The following is a 15635-nucleotide window of genomic DNA, read 5'->3' on the forward strand; positions in this document are numbered from 1 at the left end:
GTTTTTAAACACGATAATGTCAGTAATAACTTTTCTGATATTTCACATGCATCTGAATAAGATCTAAGTGACGTAGGTAATTGTCAAACTTCTTTAGACAACTCTGCCCTCTAAAGGACAAAGTCAGACATCATCATAATGTACACGGTCTTATAATTTCGTAAAATTGTATTTAATACCAACAAAACTGTAATAACTTTAGATCATTCAACCTCATCTTCAAATGTACAAAAGTAATAAAAGAGAACACACTTAATAAAAAACAGCCATGTTTAAAATAAGCCTCTTTATTTAAAAATATATTATACAAATAGTTTTAATTGAAACGTAATGTGGTATATACAAATTACAATTCGCTCAAATAGTAAATAATGACTCTGGCTAAATGCACATTAAATGGTAAACACTGACAGCATTAGAACATGTACTCACCAACGTGTGGATCCCTTGTCAGATGAATTCCTTGTTTAATACTGTATCAACCAGATGTTTGTTAATTAGATAAAACATTAAGGTAAAACTCTGACCCGTGTACAGTTTTACAGTTCGGTTTTCAGGTTGTATGACTCTTCCAGAGCAGATAGTTTAATGGAGCAAGCTTCTTTATTTCCTCCTTTTCTGAATGTTGCTCTTGTGAAACTCAAACGTGATTAATCCCTGTTCACTCCTTTCATGAGGAATACAAAAGGAGGTCATAATACAGCAGTATGGGTTTAATGTGTATTTACTACAGTGCATGATGTAGTACCTGCTGCAAACGGTTTCCTGGAGGATTAATCGATGAGCTGAGGACTGAAACCGGGCCACATCCTTAACACAAAGACAAGACTGGCCAGAGAAACAACAAACACATGTAGCACATTAAACCATTTGAACATGTCATACAAACATCGATATCCCCTGAAATTGTACTGGAGAAAAATTAACAACTTAATATCACATATCATAAGGATATGTTCTAAATAAACCAAAGCCTTCAGTATCAAACATATTAACTAAGCTTTATAATTCAGTAGAAAAAAGGCTAATTAAATCTTCTAGAATCGTATTGTGAATGGTTAAAAGACTGCATTTGCTGTTCAAAGCCCCCTGGGACTAGTGATGGCTAAGATAAAGTCACTACTTACCTCTTCATAATGCAAAGGCAACATGATCTACTGTGAAATAAGTAATTCATCAAAACCCATTCAATATCATCAGTGAATAAGGGCGCTGCATGATCTGACAACATAACACAACTACTGATGATCAATACTCATGGCATATTTATACATCTATCCTTTCTGCTATTCTCAACTGGAGGTGAGTCCGCTGCTGTTCTTCCATTTGTGTCTAATCTGTCAAATGCAACTGTGAGATAATTTCATGTGTCCCTGCCATTTTATGCAGTTGTACAAGCAGTATTGATCATATCAGGCATACTACCAGGTCTTCAGGCACCTGTTATCAGATATTTCCATCACTAAGATTTCTGTTAAACTGAATGTTATGCTCATGCTGCAGACATAAAAAGCTGATGTTTTCAAGAGCGTGTCACTCCCCCACTCATTATAAGCAGGGAACACACTATCCTACCCATTCATATCATTAAACAAAATGGATCCTGTCTCCCCTGATAATGTGCAGTTCTAATTTTAACTAACATTTGTTCTCTACCAGTTGTTCTTCCTGCATGCTGTTAAATAGCACATCTGAATACTTTACCATTTTTTAAAACAATATAGCCTGAGGATATTATTAGATATGTGTATGATTTTAGGAATAGTCCTGACCTAGCTATTTATCTATCACTCCCCCGTTACACTTGACGGAGTAAAATGTCATACTCAATTTAACTTACCGGTACGTGACATACACATCAGGGGGACTTCTATTGGTTAAGCAATATCTTGAATCTAAATTTGCCTGTGACAAAACAGCATGCAGGGAGAGAAAACTATTGACAACGCACTGTTAATGAATTGTATAACAGACCTGTGGACATTTTGAAAGTGTAACAAAATGATCATGGAGCAATAGACTTCAATAAATTGTAACCAGTGCTATTATACTGATGGCATTGCTTTAAGGAGATGTCTATACCCGTTTATGTGCAATATATACAAGTGCATGGTATTACATTTAGTATGAACCAGGTATCATTAATTGAACGGTTTATCTGCTTGCCTCATATATAGAATGCATCTAAGTACAAAATACCAGATTAAGTGATTATCAGGTGTTCATAACAAGGGATCAGACTGTTCTTTGTTTATACGTACCAAAGTATGTCGTTCAGGCTGGCAGCAATCTTTACCTGAGCAGGGACAGGTGTCTGTGGGGGGAAGGGAGGTGCCCACTCCTGTCATAGACAGGCAGAGGTCAAAACCTCTGAGAAGCCTTGTGTTGCCGTCCAGGGTGTGGCACACAGTGGGTCTCTCACAAGGCAGGATTTGCATTTCCTACCAAAGTTTACATACCAAATCCGCAACTATGCTAGTCAGGCCTGGAATCCTGGCACTAAGCCGACTGTTAACTGGGCAGTGCCTCCTGTGGATTCTGGATCCCTGATGGCAGCCCAATGACAGTCTCTTCATTTTGATTTCATATTCACTTAGAATAAACTCTAGAACTAAATAAATTCAAATCATCGATACCTGCACAGGGCGGGAAGTTCCTTTCACTGGGAGTGGCACATGGTGGTTTGTGGAAAGCCTGGGTGCCGAGTCACTCCATCCCATGGTGGGGTACCAATGTAAACTGACCCTAACACAGTAAAATATTATTCCTGCAGGCTTCAACGCAGGGAGAGCAAAGCAACTGGCAAATACACAAATAATTAAAACTATGGCTCCTTGTTAAGCTGGAACAGATCTTGAGGCATTTACCCTCCTCGCTCTGGAGGGTTGTTTTCATCAGTAGAGTTGAGTGGACAGGACAGGCACTCCAACTGTGTGTCGTTGGCCAAAGTGACACACAGCAGGAGGTGTGGTGGGCAGAGCAGTGGAACACCCGGGACAACTGGATCAGTGGCCCAAGGTGATGACAACAGCGCCACCATCAGAGCAGCAGCCAGCAAGAGGTGAGCCTCTCTCCAGCCCCCGTTGTAACAGCTCACTGGAAAACAGCTTCATCACTTACGGCTACGAGGACCAGAGATGACACAGGAGTAGGGCCCCACTCCCACGGGACATCTCAGCAAAGGCACAGTAATGATGGCCAGGTAAAAGGTGTGGGGGGGGGGGGGATTTGGGCATTAACAGCTGGAACATCAGCAACTCTTCAAAAAGCGGTGTTAACAATGATGTCAACACAAAGATTTGAGCTCTTTCCCTTGCTCTCAACACTTTTCTTTTTCCTTTCTGGTCTGGAAAGGTGCTCCCATTTTTCACACAGGCAGGGCCAGAGTTAAGTGCAAAAGACAATTCCTTCGCAACACAACAGAAAAGGTCACAAAAGTCGTCTTCCAAGGCAGAAACATTTGTTTTCCCACGAAAGAGAACATTTATTGATACCGAAACAAAATCTATGAAGTGCAAGCTGCACTTTGTGTTTTTTGACAACTACGTCTTAGGCGCATGTGCAATTGCGGTTTCCATTTTTTCTCCAAAAATCAGGTGGACACAGCACAAAGCATATTTTCCATTTAAAACACGGGAAATGGCATCACAAAGCATTAACACAACGAGCAGTAAATTCTGAGGAAATGCACAAAGGGCCACTGTGCAAAGGACCCTTGCCCCTGTGCATTCTGGAGTATTTTTGCGTATGGTGTTTTCCAGTGTCCAACGGTGGTATGGTGGTGTTATCCACTCTGGTATTCCTTGCTCAGATCTGAAGTGTCCATAACATACATACAGTAATAATTTTATACAATACATTTCACTTAAAATACATTTTTAAATAAAATGTTTTTGTTTTATATGTAAAAATGCCAATACACTTTGAATTCAACGTAGAAGCAGAAGGCTATGGCATTAACAACACGACTGGTGAGTTCCCCAAGTATAAAGTCGGTAATTAATGTAAAGGCCAAATTGAAAATGAACAATTATGTAAATTAACTTCCACTGTAGTATTTGGAGAGATTTTGATACATGTGCTTAATGCCAGTCAACAAAACTTATCCTTAGTTTAACCCTAAACAGAATTTAAGTACACTGTTGAACTAAACCAATTGTTAAAATATATATATGTTTTAGGGACATACATACTCTTGGTCCTTGAGAGCAAATAGAAAGGTATCCTGTTTCAAAAGTGAGTCATACATTTGACATAACTGATTGAACTTATTGGAGAAACTCCATTTAGATAAACTACTTTCCTTCTCACCTTGTTGACGCACATTTGTGGAACTGAAAAGACTATGTGAAATGGCTCCACCTAGCTTTCTGGAAGGCTAGGCAGTCTCTAAATGGTTTCCAGACAGTTAGTTCTCTCAGAACCAAAAGGGGAAGTCATCAAGGGACACATATTACTGCCATGAGGGGCCATCGTCATTTGGTTTAGAAGCTTTATTTCCCTCTTTACTATGTATAGTAAAATACTAACTTAAACTTAACTCAAACATTTAACTGTGGGGATGATTGTTGGAAATAACATTACTCATAATATAAAAAACAGGATAACGTCCTGACCTCAAGGACCTCAGTGGCACAGGAAAATAGTGGTAGTTCTTATTTAGTCAAAAAATAATACCCTCTATGGAATTTGTGTGGCATCATCTCTATTGAATGAACCCAAGGATCATAGACCTGTTGACAATCAAAACCATTCTGGATTTACGCTAATAGAGTCAATATTTGGATATTGCCTAACTAATAGGCACTTTTAAATTAGACCACTCAAAAGAAACTTATGAGCCTTGTTTTTTGTGTGTTTTTTTTTTTTTACTATTAGTCTATATAGTCAACAGGGCAATGCAACACTTGTAAAACAAACTCTGATATCCTAGATTCTCTTATAATGTATCACACAAAATATTGTTTCCAAAATTGAAAATTCAAACTTAACTGTGAGTGCTATTGGTGCCAAGCAAAGATACACTGACAATAGTCGGTGGTGATACAGTAGGTGAAAATGTAAGCACTTTGGCGATTAGAAATAACAAAAATCGTCCCAACTATGGATCAAATAAGTAAGACCTTATCAAACAGCAATGTTTGATTTGAAAATATTCCAGGTAGAGTTTTATGTAAATAACTGAATTTCAAAACATTTTACATTGGCTGCTTGATAGAGACTGGTAAATTCTTATTGATCAACAAAAGCAGATGCCAATTTTACTAATAAATTATTGATAATGCAATGGAAAACTGTATCGTCTTACAAATACACACCTTCACAGGGCTCTTAAAATATGGCATGGCTTATCTATTACCAGTCTGACTAAGTGTAAGAAATTCAAATGAGGAGATAACTAAGTGTAGTTCAGATTTTTTTTCAGGTCTCAGATTAATCTTTACATGCTTTTATGTTCTACTGCAATGAATAGCAAACAAGACTTGACACCAGATAAATGATTGTTTGCAAATACAACGGATGTCAGATTTTCTCCAAATAAAAAGGCAATAACCAATGTAGTTGTGATTCACAAAAATGCATAAATTACTCTACAGATGAATGATTTACAGATTAGTTGCGCAAATAGAGAAAGGTGAGTCTACTTTGACTTAACCAATTTAAATTAAATGTATCCACTTCTTGTGATTTAAATTGTTCACATTAAAAGTAGACCACCAATAGAATGTAATGCAGGCTACATGCTAATGCATGCTATGCTGAGTTGACAACTTAAAATATCTGAAAGGCTTGTTATTTTTGATTAACAAATTACTCTTAGTATAGCATTGTGTTCTGCCAAGAAGTTCTACTTGTAGCAAGACAGAAAGCTATCAACCCCACCCTGTTCCGTTTCAATGACAGCTAAATCCCGTAACACATTGTGGGTGTGAATGTGCTACCAATGCATCACACATGAATGATTCTCATTTTATGAGGCTCCTCGGACAATGACCATCACCAGGTAGTCCTCTTCGGTTTTGGCAAGGGCTTTAGCTGAGGCATCCATGAACTGCTGGGAAAAATCACAGGGCGGGAAAGCGTGAAGAACTCCTGCGCCGTCCTTGTCACGGGTGCCACCCACAGGCAGGCTGATGACGCCGGCTGCTTGCTTCTGCTTCAGGTAGGAGACCAGGTTCTTTAGAGGCCTCTCAGTGGAGCTTCCCACATCCTGGGGCCCCTCCTCACAGCTCCCAGGCACAGCCAATAGGACAGAATAGCCGCTGGGGCCTGCAGTCTTGATGCGACGGGACACCTCATCCAGCTTGGGCTGGTCCAGACGCAGGCGCTGGGTGATCTTTAGCTGGGACACCTGACCACCAGTGGAGCTCTCCACCAGTAGTCTGGCTGCCACAGCTAAGTCCCCCTCTAGCAGGTGCATGGAGGTGGGGAAGCTGCTGTTCTTCAGCAGGAGCACGCCATGCCAGGCCTGACACAGCTTCTGCCCCCCGGCCCCCTGTTTAGACTGCAGGCTGGACATGGAAGAGGAGGGGTGATCAGAGCGGTCCTCCCTCTTTACAGGGCTTGTGCATGAGTCACTGGCTTTGCGTTTGCGGTCCCGTTCTGGTAAGGCTGGGCTATCTGTCCGCAGCCGCTTGTCCCCAGGGACACGGCCTAGGCTGGCCCGCTGCTCTCTGACGGGAGAGGGTCTATCGGAGCGCGGGGGGCTGTAGCGCCCCCCGTCCCGGCTGCTGCCACCAGGGCTGCGCTCCAGAGAGGCGCCGTGACGACGACGCCCATGTTCACTGCTGTTTGGGGAGCGGTCCGGGCGACGCCCATCCTCTAAGAGGCGACGTTTTCGGGCCTGGTCTCGGCTCTGCAGCTCCCGTTCCAGAGACCAGGGTTCACGTGAACGCCTCTCCAGGTGCTCCATGGGTTCAAAAGCTGCCCCTCGCACCCTCTCGCAGACTGCTGGGCCAGCCCAGTCTGTGTTGTACAGTTCCCTTTCCCTGAAGCGGAGTGGGGGTGGAGGGCTCCTCTCTCTGATTCTGATGGCCTCGAGGGTGGGCCGGTGGACAAATGAGTCTAGGTCAAAGTGAGGCGGCAGAGGGAGAGGCTGCAGGTACTGTTGCTGGTAGCGGAGCTCTGTGTCAGCAAAGTCCACCCTAAGTCTCCTCTCAGGACCACCCAGAGGAAAGCCACGCATGTGGGAGCAGGCGGCCTGGGCAGCATCCAGGCTCTCATACTGGATGTAGGCCCACGTGTCCCCCTTCCTGTAGTCTATAGTCCTGATGGTGCCGAAGCGGTCAAACTCCCTAGCCAGAGCAGCAAGGGGGACCCAGGGTCCAAGACCCCCCACCCACAGCCTAGTTGTGGGTGTCGCTTTGCCATAGCCAATTTTAATAGGGTTGTGACACACCACTTTTCCTGACATGGTGATCTTAGCACGGTGAGCCATGTCCAGGTTCTCGAACTTTAGGAATCCATAGGTGCTGTTCTGTCCGCGAGCAGATGTCCGCTTGATGTCCACCTCTGTGATCAACCCAAACCTGTCAAACACCCTCCTCAAGTCATTCTCTGTCACTGAGACATCGAGGTTCCCAAGAAACAACGTCCTGTTGGCCCGCTGATCATCTTCAGGGGAGAGGAGGTCCTCCTCACAGAAAGCTGCACAGTCAGGGATGAAGGGTGGCCGGGCCCTGGCTTCATAGATAGAAAATTCCCTCTCTCTTTCCAGTTCTCTAGGGAGGGAAGGGGGAGGAGGGAGGCGGCCCAAAGCTAGCTGCTGCAGTCGGAAATCTCTATATCCTAGCCCCGTTGGTGAAAGGGGTCTTTGGACATGCAAATGTCTGTGTCCTGCAACTCCTGCATATGGATCTTTTTCGATGGGGGATCGGCTCCTCCTCCGGTTCATGTACACCGCGTCAATTTTTAGAGGGCGGTCATAGAGTACCAACTTGCCGCGTGCGTGCTTGGCCGCCTTAGCATCGTCGGGCCTTCTGAAATTCACAAATGCCACCCTTTCGTCGTTAACTCGGCTTATTTTGACACTCACGTCCCCAAATTTCTTAAATTCGTGAAATAATCCATCTTCAATGTCTTCGTCGCTCAACTGAGAGCCCAGCTCGCTAATTTTTAGAGTCTTGTACTCACTTTCGCTACTCGGAAGAGGCCGCGGTTCCCCGCGAGAATTGGTCCTTGTCGTCGCGTCCGGAGCAATGCTAATGTGTAGCTTGCTACTCGATCCAGTTGTATTAGCATATCCATGGCTACTCCCAGTTCGATTTGACACATGTCCGTCTAAATCTCGACAGTCTCTCTTTTCAGACGGTAAACTCCGTTTTACCGAACCACCACTTTTGACAGAACTATTCCCGTTGCTGCCTGCCGCCGAGAGTGTTCCCATTTTCTTACTTGTTGGGTGGCTTCCTCCCCGGTCTCGAATGTCGTCCAGAATCCGCGAGCGCTTTTTAACGGGCGACCGCTCCTTGCCTTTCATTTTTAGACTGCAGTTACCGCCTTGAAAACGATATATTCTAATCTTACTACTGTTTTTGTCTCAAACTTAAGTAAGTAAAATGTGCTTTAAATTCAACTCGTAGGCGACATATCCGCCATGTTGAAGAGCAGCATTAAAAGTCCCGCCCAGCTTTGGTGATTGGTGTAATGCGGCTCGCGTCGAGAAGAACGATTGGTTCTACACATGTCACTTAACACAGTATGGGTGCGGTTCTGGGCCTAAAATACAGTGAGGAAGGTCAGTAACCTCTACTTTCTTAGGCTTTATGTATGAGATACGTACATGTTAATATTATTGTAGGCCTATCCTTTTTGGATCAGAGGGAAATGCAACAAGCTAAAAATAAGATTGTGCCATAGAAACTCCAACACATTTTTGTATTGTTTAGTGAAGATTTTTAAATTAGACTGAGAATGTAGACTAAGGCATATGGTAGGAAATAAGGAAAAAATGTGTGCTTTAAAAATAAAAACTGATAAGATGAATAAAAGTAGTAACAAAACATTACAATGAGACTCAGCTTATAGATTGTTTTATGTCTTCATAGTGATCTGCTCTATACTGATGTAAATTCTTTGAGAGAGTGTGAAAGAGAGACACATCATGTACAATATCAATCAAAGTCATGAAACACATGGGGGAGAGCGAGGTGGAACTGGTTAGTGGTAGAGGAGTTGATTGATGAGGCCTGAATTGACTGACAGGGACTGGCACATTTATTTCTGGGGCCTACTTAGGTAGAACCTCTCTGGTTATGTCCCAAATCCTCTATATAGTGAACTATTTTTAACCAGGGGCAATAGAGCTCTGGTCAAAAGTAGTGCACTATGTGGGAATATTATTGTAAAATGTCTGGTTCACATACAAATACAATTGTATTACTCCTTTTGCCGTGAGTTACCTGTTGCCAGGTGGATGTGAGAAGCACAATAACCACTAGGGGGCAGAGGGGTTCCTCTGATAAAGTGCTATGGACACTGAGGGCGTCGGCCTCCTTGTAATTTCTTTCTCACTTCCTGTGACACACCTCAAGGTCCAATGAAGGACAAACATACACAGGCTAAACCAGGTTACCATCCAACCTTTTTTATCCAAGTAAAGTGCATGCCATGGGAAGTAGGGATCTCTTTGTGTCGATGAAACAAATTATGTGAGAAATGTCGTTGGCAACGCTTTTATGCACAAATATTGATATAATAACCATCAAATCAAAGTAAAATTGGGGTTACCCAAAGACATGTTGTGTGGTCCTCCCAATACAATTTGTCAAAAGCAAAAAGTTTATTATGCTACAGATTAAACAATTTATGATGAACTTAACAGGGTGGTGCAAGGTGATGAGCTTGATGCTACTTTCCAATAAATATCAAGGGTTTTATTCTGGTGACATAATCATCAAAGCTTGGCTGCTGTTAGACAAACATAATCTTGTGTTTTTGTGCATGATAATCTCATCCTGTAGATTTGCGCTCTAGCCACCAGCGTGCAGATACAGTACTGTATCTGCTGTTGGCTAGAACGCACCTGCTAATACCATAATGGGCACACTTCCTATATAACCCCAAAATTTTGGGGGGTGAAACCATATGTAGAGTTCAAAATGCGATGGAAACCCATTTAACTTGTATTTTTATTTGGTAATTTAACCACAAAATGTATTTTTATATGTCAATTTGATGGAAACATCTCTGTTAGGAAAATGCACATAAAACAATTGTTTTTATGTGGATTTTAAGTGAACAAATTTACGCTATCACCAGGATCAATGGTAAATTCATGTAATAGGTTTAGCAAAATTCACATAAAGTTCCTGGTATTTATTAGTTCATATCAATTTAAATAAATTTAGCCAATTTATTAATGACCAAATTTAGCTAACGTTAGATAGTTAATCCAGAGATTCTTACCTTTGCCTCGATTCGGCAGTCTCGTCCAGATCTTCATGGCATTTGTAGCTCTTTATGATAGCCACATTAGCAGATAATTAGAATTTAATTTTTGGAGGGTAAATAGAGGCAAATATATTGACAAAAGCCACTTTCGCCAAGAGAGATTTACACAGTTATCAAACCGTTACGCCAGGGTAAGCCTAAAATAAATTATGATGAACTTCACAGGGTAGTGAAAGTGCAAGGTGATGAGCTTGATGCTCCTTTCCAATAAATAATCTCACTCTTTTGTCCATAATAATCTCATCATGTTGGCAAAAACAGTACAGTCTGTTTTTGCCAAACTTCAGGCAGAAGTTTGCATCCTGTAGCTCCAACTCCAAAAAGTTCTGGGACACTGTGAAGTCCATGGAGAACAAGAGCACCTCCTCCCAGCTGCCCACTGCACTGAGGCTAGGAAACATGGTCTCCACCGATAAATCCATGATTATCGAAAACTTCAATAAGCACTTCTCAACGGCTGGCCATGCCTTCCGCCTGGCTACTCCAACCTCGGCCAACAGCTCCACCCCCCCCGTAGCTCTGCACCCAAGCCTCTCCAGGTTCTCCTTTACCCAAATCCAGATAGCAGATGTTCTGAAAGAGCTGCAAAACCTGGACCCGTACAAATCAGCTGGGCTTGACAATCTGGACCCGCTGAGGTCCTGTGTAGCTCAGTTGGTAGAGCATGGTGCTTGTAACGCCAGGGTAGTGGGTTTGATCCCCGGGACCACCCATACGTAGAATGTATGCACACATGACTGTAGGTCGCTTTGGATAAAAGCGTCTGCTAAATGGCATATATTATTATTTCTGAAACTATCTGCCGCCATTGTCGCAACCCCTATTACCAGCCTGTTCAACCTCTCTTTCATATCGTCTGAGATCCCCAAGGATTGGAAAGCTGCCGCAGTCATCCCCCTCTTCAAAGGGGGAGACACCCTGGACCCAAACTGTTACAGACCTATATCCATCCTGCCCTGCCTAGTCAACAAACAGGTCACTGACCATCTCGAATCCCACCGTACCTTCTCCGCCGTGCAATCTGGTTTCTGAGCCGGTCACGGGTGCACCTCAGCCACACTCAAGGTACTAAACGATATCATAACCGCCATCGATAAAAGACAGTACTGTGCAGCCGTCTTCATCGACCTCGCCAAGGCTTTCGACTCTGTCAATCACCATATTCTTATCGGCAGACTCAACAGCCTCGGTTTTTCGGATGACTGCCTTGCCTGGTTCACCAATTACTTTGCAGACAGAGTTCAGTGTGTCAAATCGGAGGGCATGCTGTCCGGTCCTCTGGCAGTCTCTATGGGGGTGCCACAGGGTTCAATTCTCGGGCCGACTCTTTTCTCTGTGTATATCAATGATGTTGCTCTTGCTGCGGGCGATTCCCTGATCCACCTCTACGCAGACGACACCATTCTATATACTTTCGGCCCGTCATTGGACACTGTGCTATCTAACCTCCAAACGAGCTTCAATGCCATACAGCACTCCTTCCGTGGCCTCCAACTGCTCTTAAACGCGAGTAAAACCAAATGCATGCTTTTCAACCGATCGCTGCCTGCACCCGCATGCCCGACTAGCATCACCACCCTGGATGGTTCCGACCTTGAATATGTGGACATCTATAAGTACCTAGGTGTCTGGCTAGACTGCAAACTCTCCTTCCAGACCCACATCAAACATCTCCAATCGAAAATCAAATCAAGAGTCGGCTTTCTATTCCGCAACAAAGCCTCCTTCACTCACGCTACCAAGCTTACCCTAGTAAAACTGACTACCTACCGATCCTCGACTTCGGCGATGTCATCTACAAAATGGCTTCCAACACTCTACTCAGCAAACTGGATGCAGTCTATCACAGTGCCATCCGTTTTGTCACTAAAGCACCTTATACCACCCACCACTGCGACTTGTATGCTCTAGTCGGCTGGCCCTCACTACATATTCGTCGCCAGACCCACTGGCTCCAGGTCATCTACAAGTCCATGCTAGGTAAAGCTCCGCCTTATCTCAGTTCAATGGTCACGATGGCAACACCCATCCGTAGCACGTGCTCCAGCAGGTGTATCTCACTGATCATCCCTAAAGCCAACACATCATTTGGCCGCCTTTCGTTCCAGTACTCTGCTGCCTGTGACTGGAACGAATTGCAAAAATCGCTGAAGTTGGAGACTTTTATCTCCCTCACCAACTTCAAACATCAGCTATCCGAGCAGCTAACCGATCGCTGCAGCTGTACATAGTCTATAGGAAAATAGCCCACACATTTTCACCTACCTCATTCCCATACTGTTTTTTATACTGTTTTTATTTATTTATTTTTCTGCTCTTTTGCACACCAATATCTCTACCTGTACATGACCATCTGATCAGTTATCACTCCAGTGTTAATCTGCAAAACTGTATTATTCGCCTACCTCCTCATGCCTTTTGCACACATTGTATATAGACTGCCCATTTTTTTCTACTGTGTTATTGACTTGTTAATTGTTTATTCCATGTGTAACTCTGTGTTGTCTGTTCACACTGCTATGCTTTATCTTGGCCAGGTCGCAGTTGCAAATGAGAACTTGTTCTCAACTAGCCTACCTGGTTAAATAAAGGTGAAATAAAATAAATAAATAAAATAGGCTAAAACTGCTTATCCAATAGAAATCCCAGATCACACTTGTAGGCACCGGCGCAACTTCCACTGAGGACGAGGGGGACATGTCCCTCCCACATTCTGAAATTGCATTTTTGTCCCCCAAATTTTATCATTGGAATGTGATACAAAACACTGCAACGGTGTGCTTTAAGACCATGCAGACACCTCCGAGCAATCAGGTAGGCTGTTCGGAGAGTTTATCCGACTGGATTTAGGACCACACAGACACCACAGAGCTGGCTGACAGGCTGTGTGAAGTCAAAGCTTCTGGAAGGCTGGCTGGACAAGCACAGGTGAGTTGAACATAGTGTTGAGCTCTTTCACTGAGTTGTAAAAGAAAGCAGAACTGAAACTGGCTACTCTTTAGTTACATTTACATTTACATTTAAGTCATTTAGCAGACGCTAGTTGACTGATGTAGCTGGCAAGGTAACTGCTGTTTAACTTATCAGAGAAAATACAATACGAGTGTTTATTCTCTGCCCTGAGCTAGTATTGTAACTGACATGTAACGTTAGCAAATGTTTCATCCCGTCTTGACTGAGGTGAATGAATAAGCTACGCTAGTGAGTAGCTTCCACAGCCAGTTCAGCTCTAGCCTCTAGTTATCTGTCAGATAGCGATATGAGGTGGCTATTATTACTATCTAACAGCAGTTGTTTGTATGGAAATGTTTTGTAGCCTTTGTTTTGTCACGCTTCAGAAGTAAATGAACTTGGCAAGCTTTTGCCAGTTGATGTACCATTAGAGAGAGAGCTGGCCAAAAGTTTGCTTTCACATTAGCTATTATTTTTTGCCTCAAACTAGAATTGAATCAAACAATAAAACCATCAGCCAAATGATTGAAGAATTATATTTTTTCAGTGCAATGTGAGTTGTATTAGTCAGTATGTCAATTTAATGTTATTAATCTGTCAGTTTCCCTAGATAATTCCCTACTTTTCACACTGACACTGTAATAAACAGCTCTAAATTTACAGGCTTCGCTGTCATGGTGCAAAGTAGAGGTCTGCACAGGACCGATTTCTTCATCCAGCTCCCGCCCTTAGATACAGCTTTTCATACCTCACTCTGCCAGCACCTGCTAGCTTTCTTTCCGATGGTTCCAAACCCAACCGCAGTCCCGCAATGTTATTTTGGCATATGACGGCAGCCAGCCTAGTAGTTAGAGCTTTGGACTAGCAACCGAAAGGTTGCAAGATCGATTCCGATCGACAAGGTAAAAATCTGTCGTTTTCCCCCTGAACATGGCAGTTAACCCACTGTTCCTAGGCTGTCATTGAAAATAAGAATTTGTTCTTAACTGACTTGCCTAGTTAAATAAATAAATAAATAAATAAATAGAATATGTGATGCAGCTCACTTGCCAGCCAGGGTCCCAGCAATTTTCTGCCCTATAGGCAATATCAAATGTGCAAAAATAACTTAAGAAATAGTTTAAATTACCATAGATTCTCACATGGCCCTTATATTAGGCTATCTGTATTACTTGGCTATATCAGCCAACATGCTAGCTGTAGTTTGAAGAGAGCAGAGTTGGAGAGACTTACACGTTCTCTTAATCTATTTTTATAGCCTACCTTTTTGGAGAGGGAAGATTTTCAGACCGAAAAATATGGGTGATCAACATTTAAACCTATTTCTAGGCAATGTAGTAAACTATATTGTGCCTTTTCCTTTTCAATGGTGATTCAATTTTATGATTGCACTTCGACTAACGTTGGTTGAGCGCCACACATACTAGGCACACTTGAACTCTAACACCCAACTAGGAGAGGCAGGCAGAAGTTGACACAGCAAATTCTGATTGTGTGACTAATGCAAAAAAAACACATGTTTTTAATACAATAGGTACGGTAACACATACAAAGCAGAAGGAGGAACGTTTCAAAATAATCTGTGGGACAACAAAAATATTTTCATCTGTCTGACACCCGCTCCTGCCTGCAGCTTGAAAAATGCTGACTGTGCCGCAATGATCTCTGGTATCCTGCAGAAATGCAGCCCTCTAGTGCAGTCAGTACACAACACTATGCTCATCATGTCTTAGCAGGATTAGATAGTGACAGGGGTCCCAAGAGGGTCAGACAGCCAGGGAAGACCAATTTATGGAGCTCAGGTGAACTTTGCAGTATATTCAGTGAATGATGCAAAGTTCCATCTTGAATTGATGGGTAAACCTACAGTAGCTACAGGACAGCAGCTTAAGTTTAAAGCTACGGTCTAGGATCTGGGAATACTGGTCATTTCAATTATTGAACCATTGATTCGATTCTTGGATAATATAGTGTATAAATGTACACCAAGGTCATTCTTTGTCATGCCTAATTTTAGGAGGATCAGATGGTGACAGGGGTCTTAACAGGGTCAGGCAGCTAGGGAAGACCAGTCTGTGACAGAGGTGAGGTGAATTTATGCAGATACAACACTTTATTCTCTTTGTCCAGCAAACACAGGACAAGCCAGATGTTTTTTAAAGCAGTCTAACAAACCTTCAAAGTTTATTTCCAAACTGTATCAAGGGTTGTTAGAGGCTTTTCCCAATGAC

The 15635-nt window shown here is 42.8% G+C and overlaps 1 protein-coding gene across 5 annotated transcripts; it reads right to left on the reverse strand.

The window, feature by feature from the left end:
* Positions 1 to 271: 271 nt before the first annotated feature.
* Positions 272 to 8612, reverse strand: LOC124003010 (RNA-binding protein 15-like). 5 transcript variants are annotated; one of them, XM_046310923.1, is made up of 3 exons: positions 2262 to 8612; positions 1841 to 1905; positions 272 to 828 (listed from the first exon to the last, which is right to left on the reverse strand). In XM_046310923.1, the coding sequence occupies exon 1, from the start codon at positions 8477 to 8479 to the stop codon at positions 5972 to 5974; it is 2508 nt and encodes an 835-aa protein (XP_046166879.1). In that variant the 5' UTR covers positions 8480 to 8612; the 3' UTR covers positions 272 to 828; positions 1841 to 1905; positions 2262 to 5971. The 5 variants fall into 5 exon arrangements, with proteins under 5 accessions (XP_046166879.1, XP_046166881.1, XP_046166876.1 ...); XM_046310925.1 differs by having other exon boundaries at positions 272 to 667; positions 749 to 828; positions 1841 to 8612; XM_046310920.1 differs by having other exon boundaries at positions 272 to 1905.
* Positions 8613 to 15635: the final 7023 nt, after the last annotated feature.

This window comes from Oncorhynchus gorbuscha, linkage group LG18, assembly GCF_021184085.1.
Source record: "Oncorhynchus gorbuscha isolate QuinsamMale2020 ecotype Even-year linkage group LG18, OgorEven_v1.0, whole genome shotgun sequence".
Lineage (NCBI taxonomy): Eukaryota > Metazoa > Chordata > Actinopteri > Salmoniformes > Salmonidae > Oncorhynchus > Oncorhynchus gorbuscha.

Excerpts from the sequence above, each read along its gene's own strand:
- LOC124003010 (XM_046310923.1), bottom strand. The coding sequence starts at position 8,479 with ATGAAAGGCAAGGAGCGGTCGCCCGTTAAAAAGCGCTCGCGGATTCTG.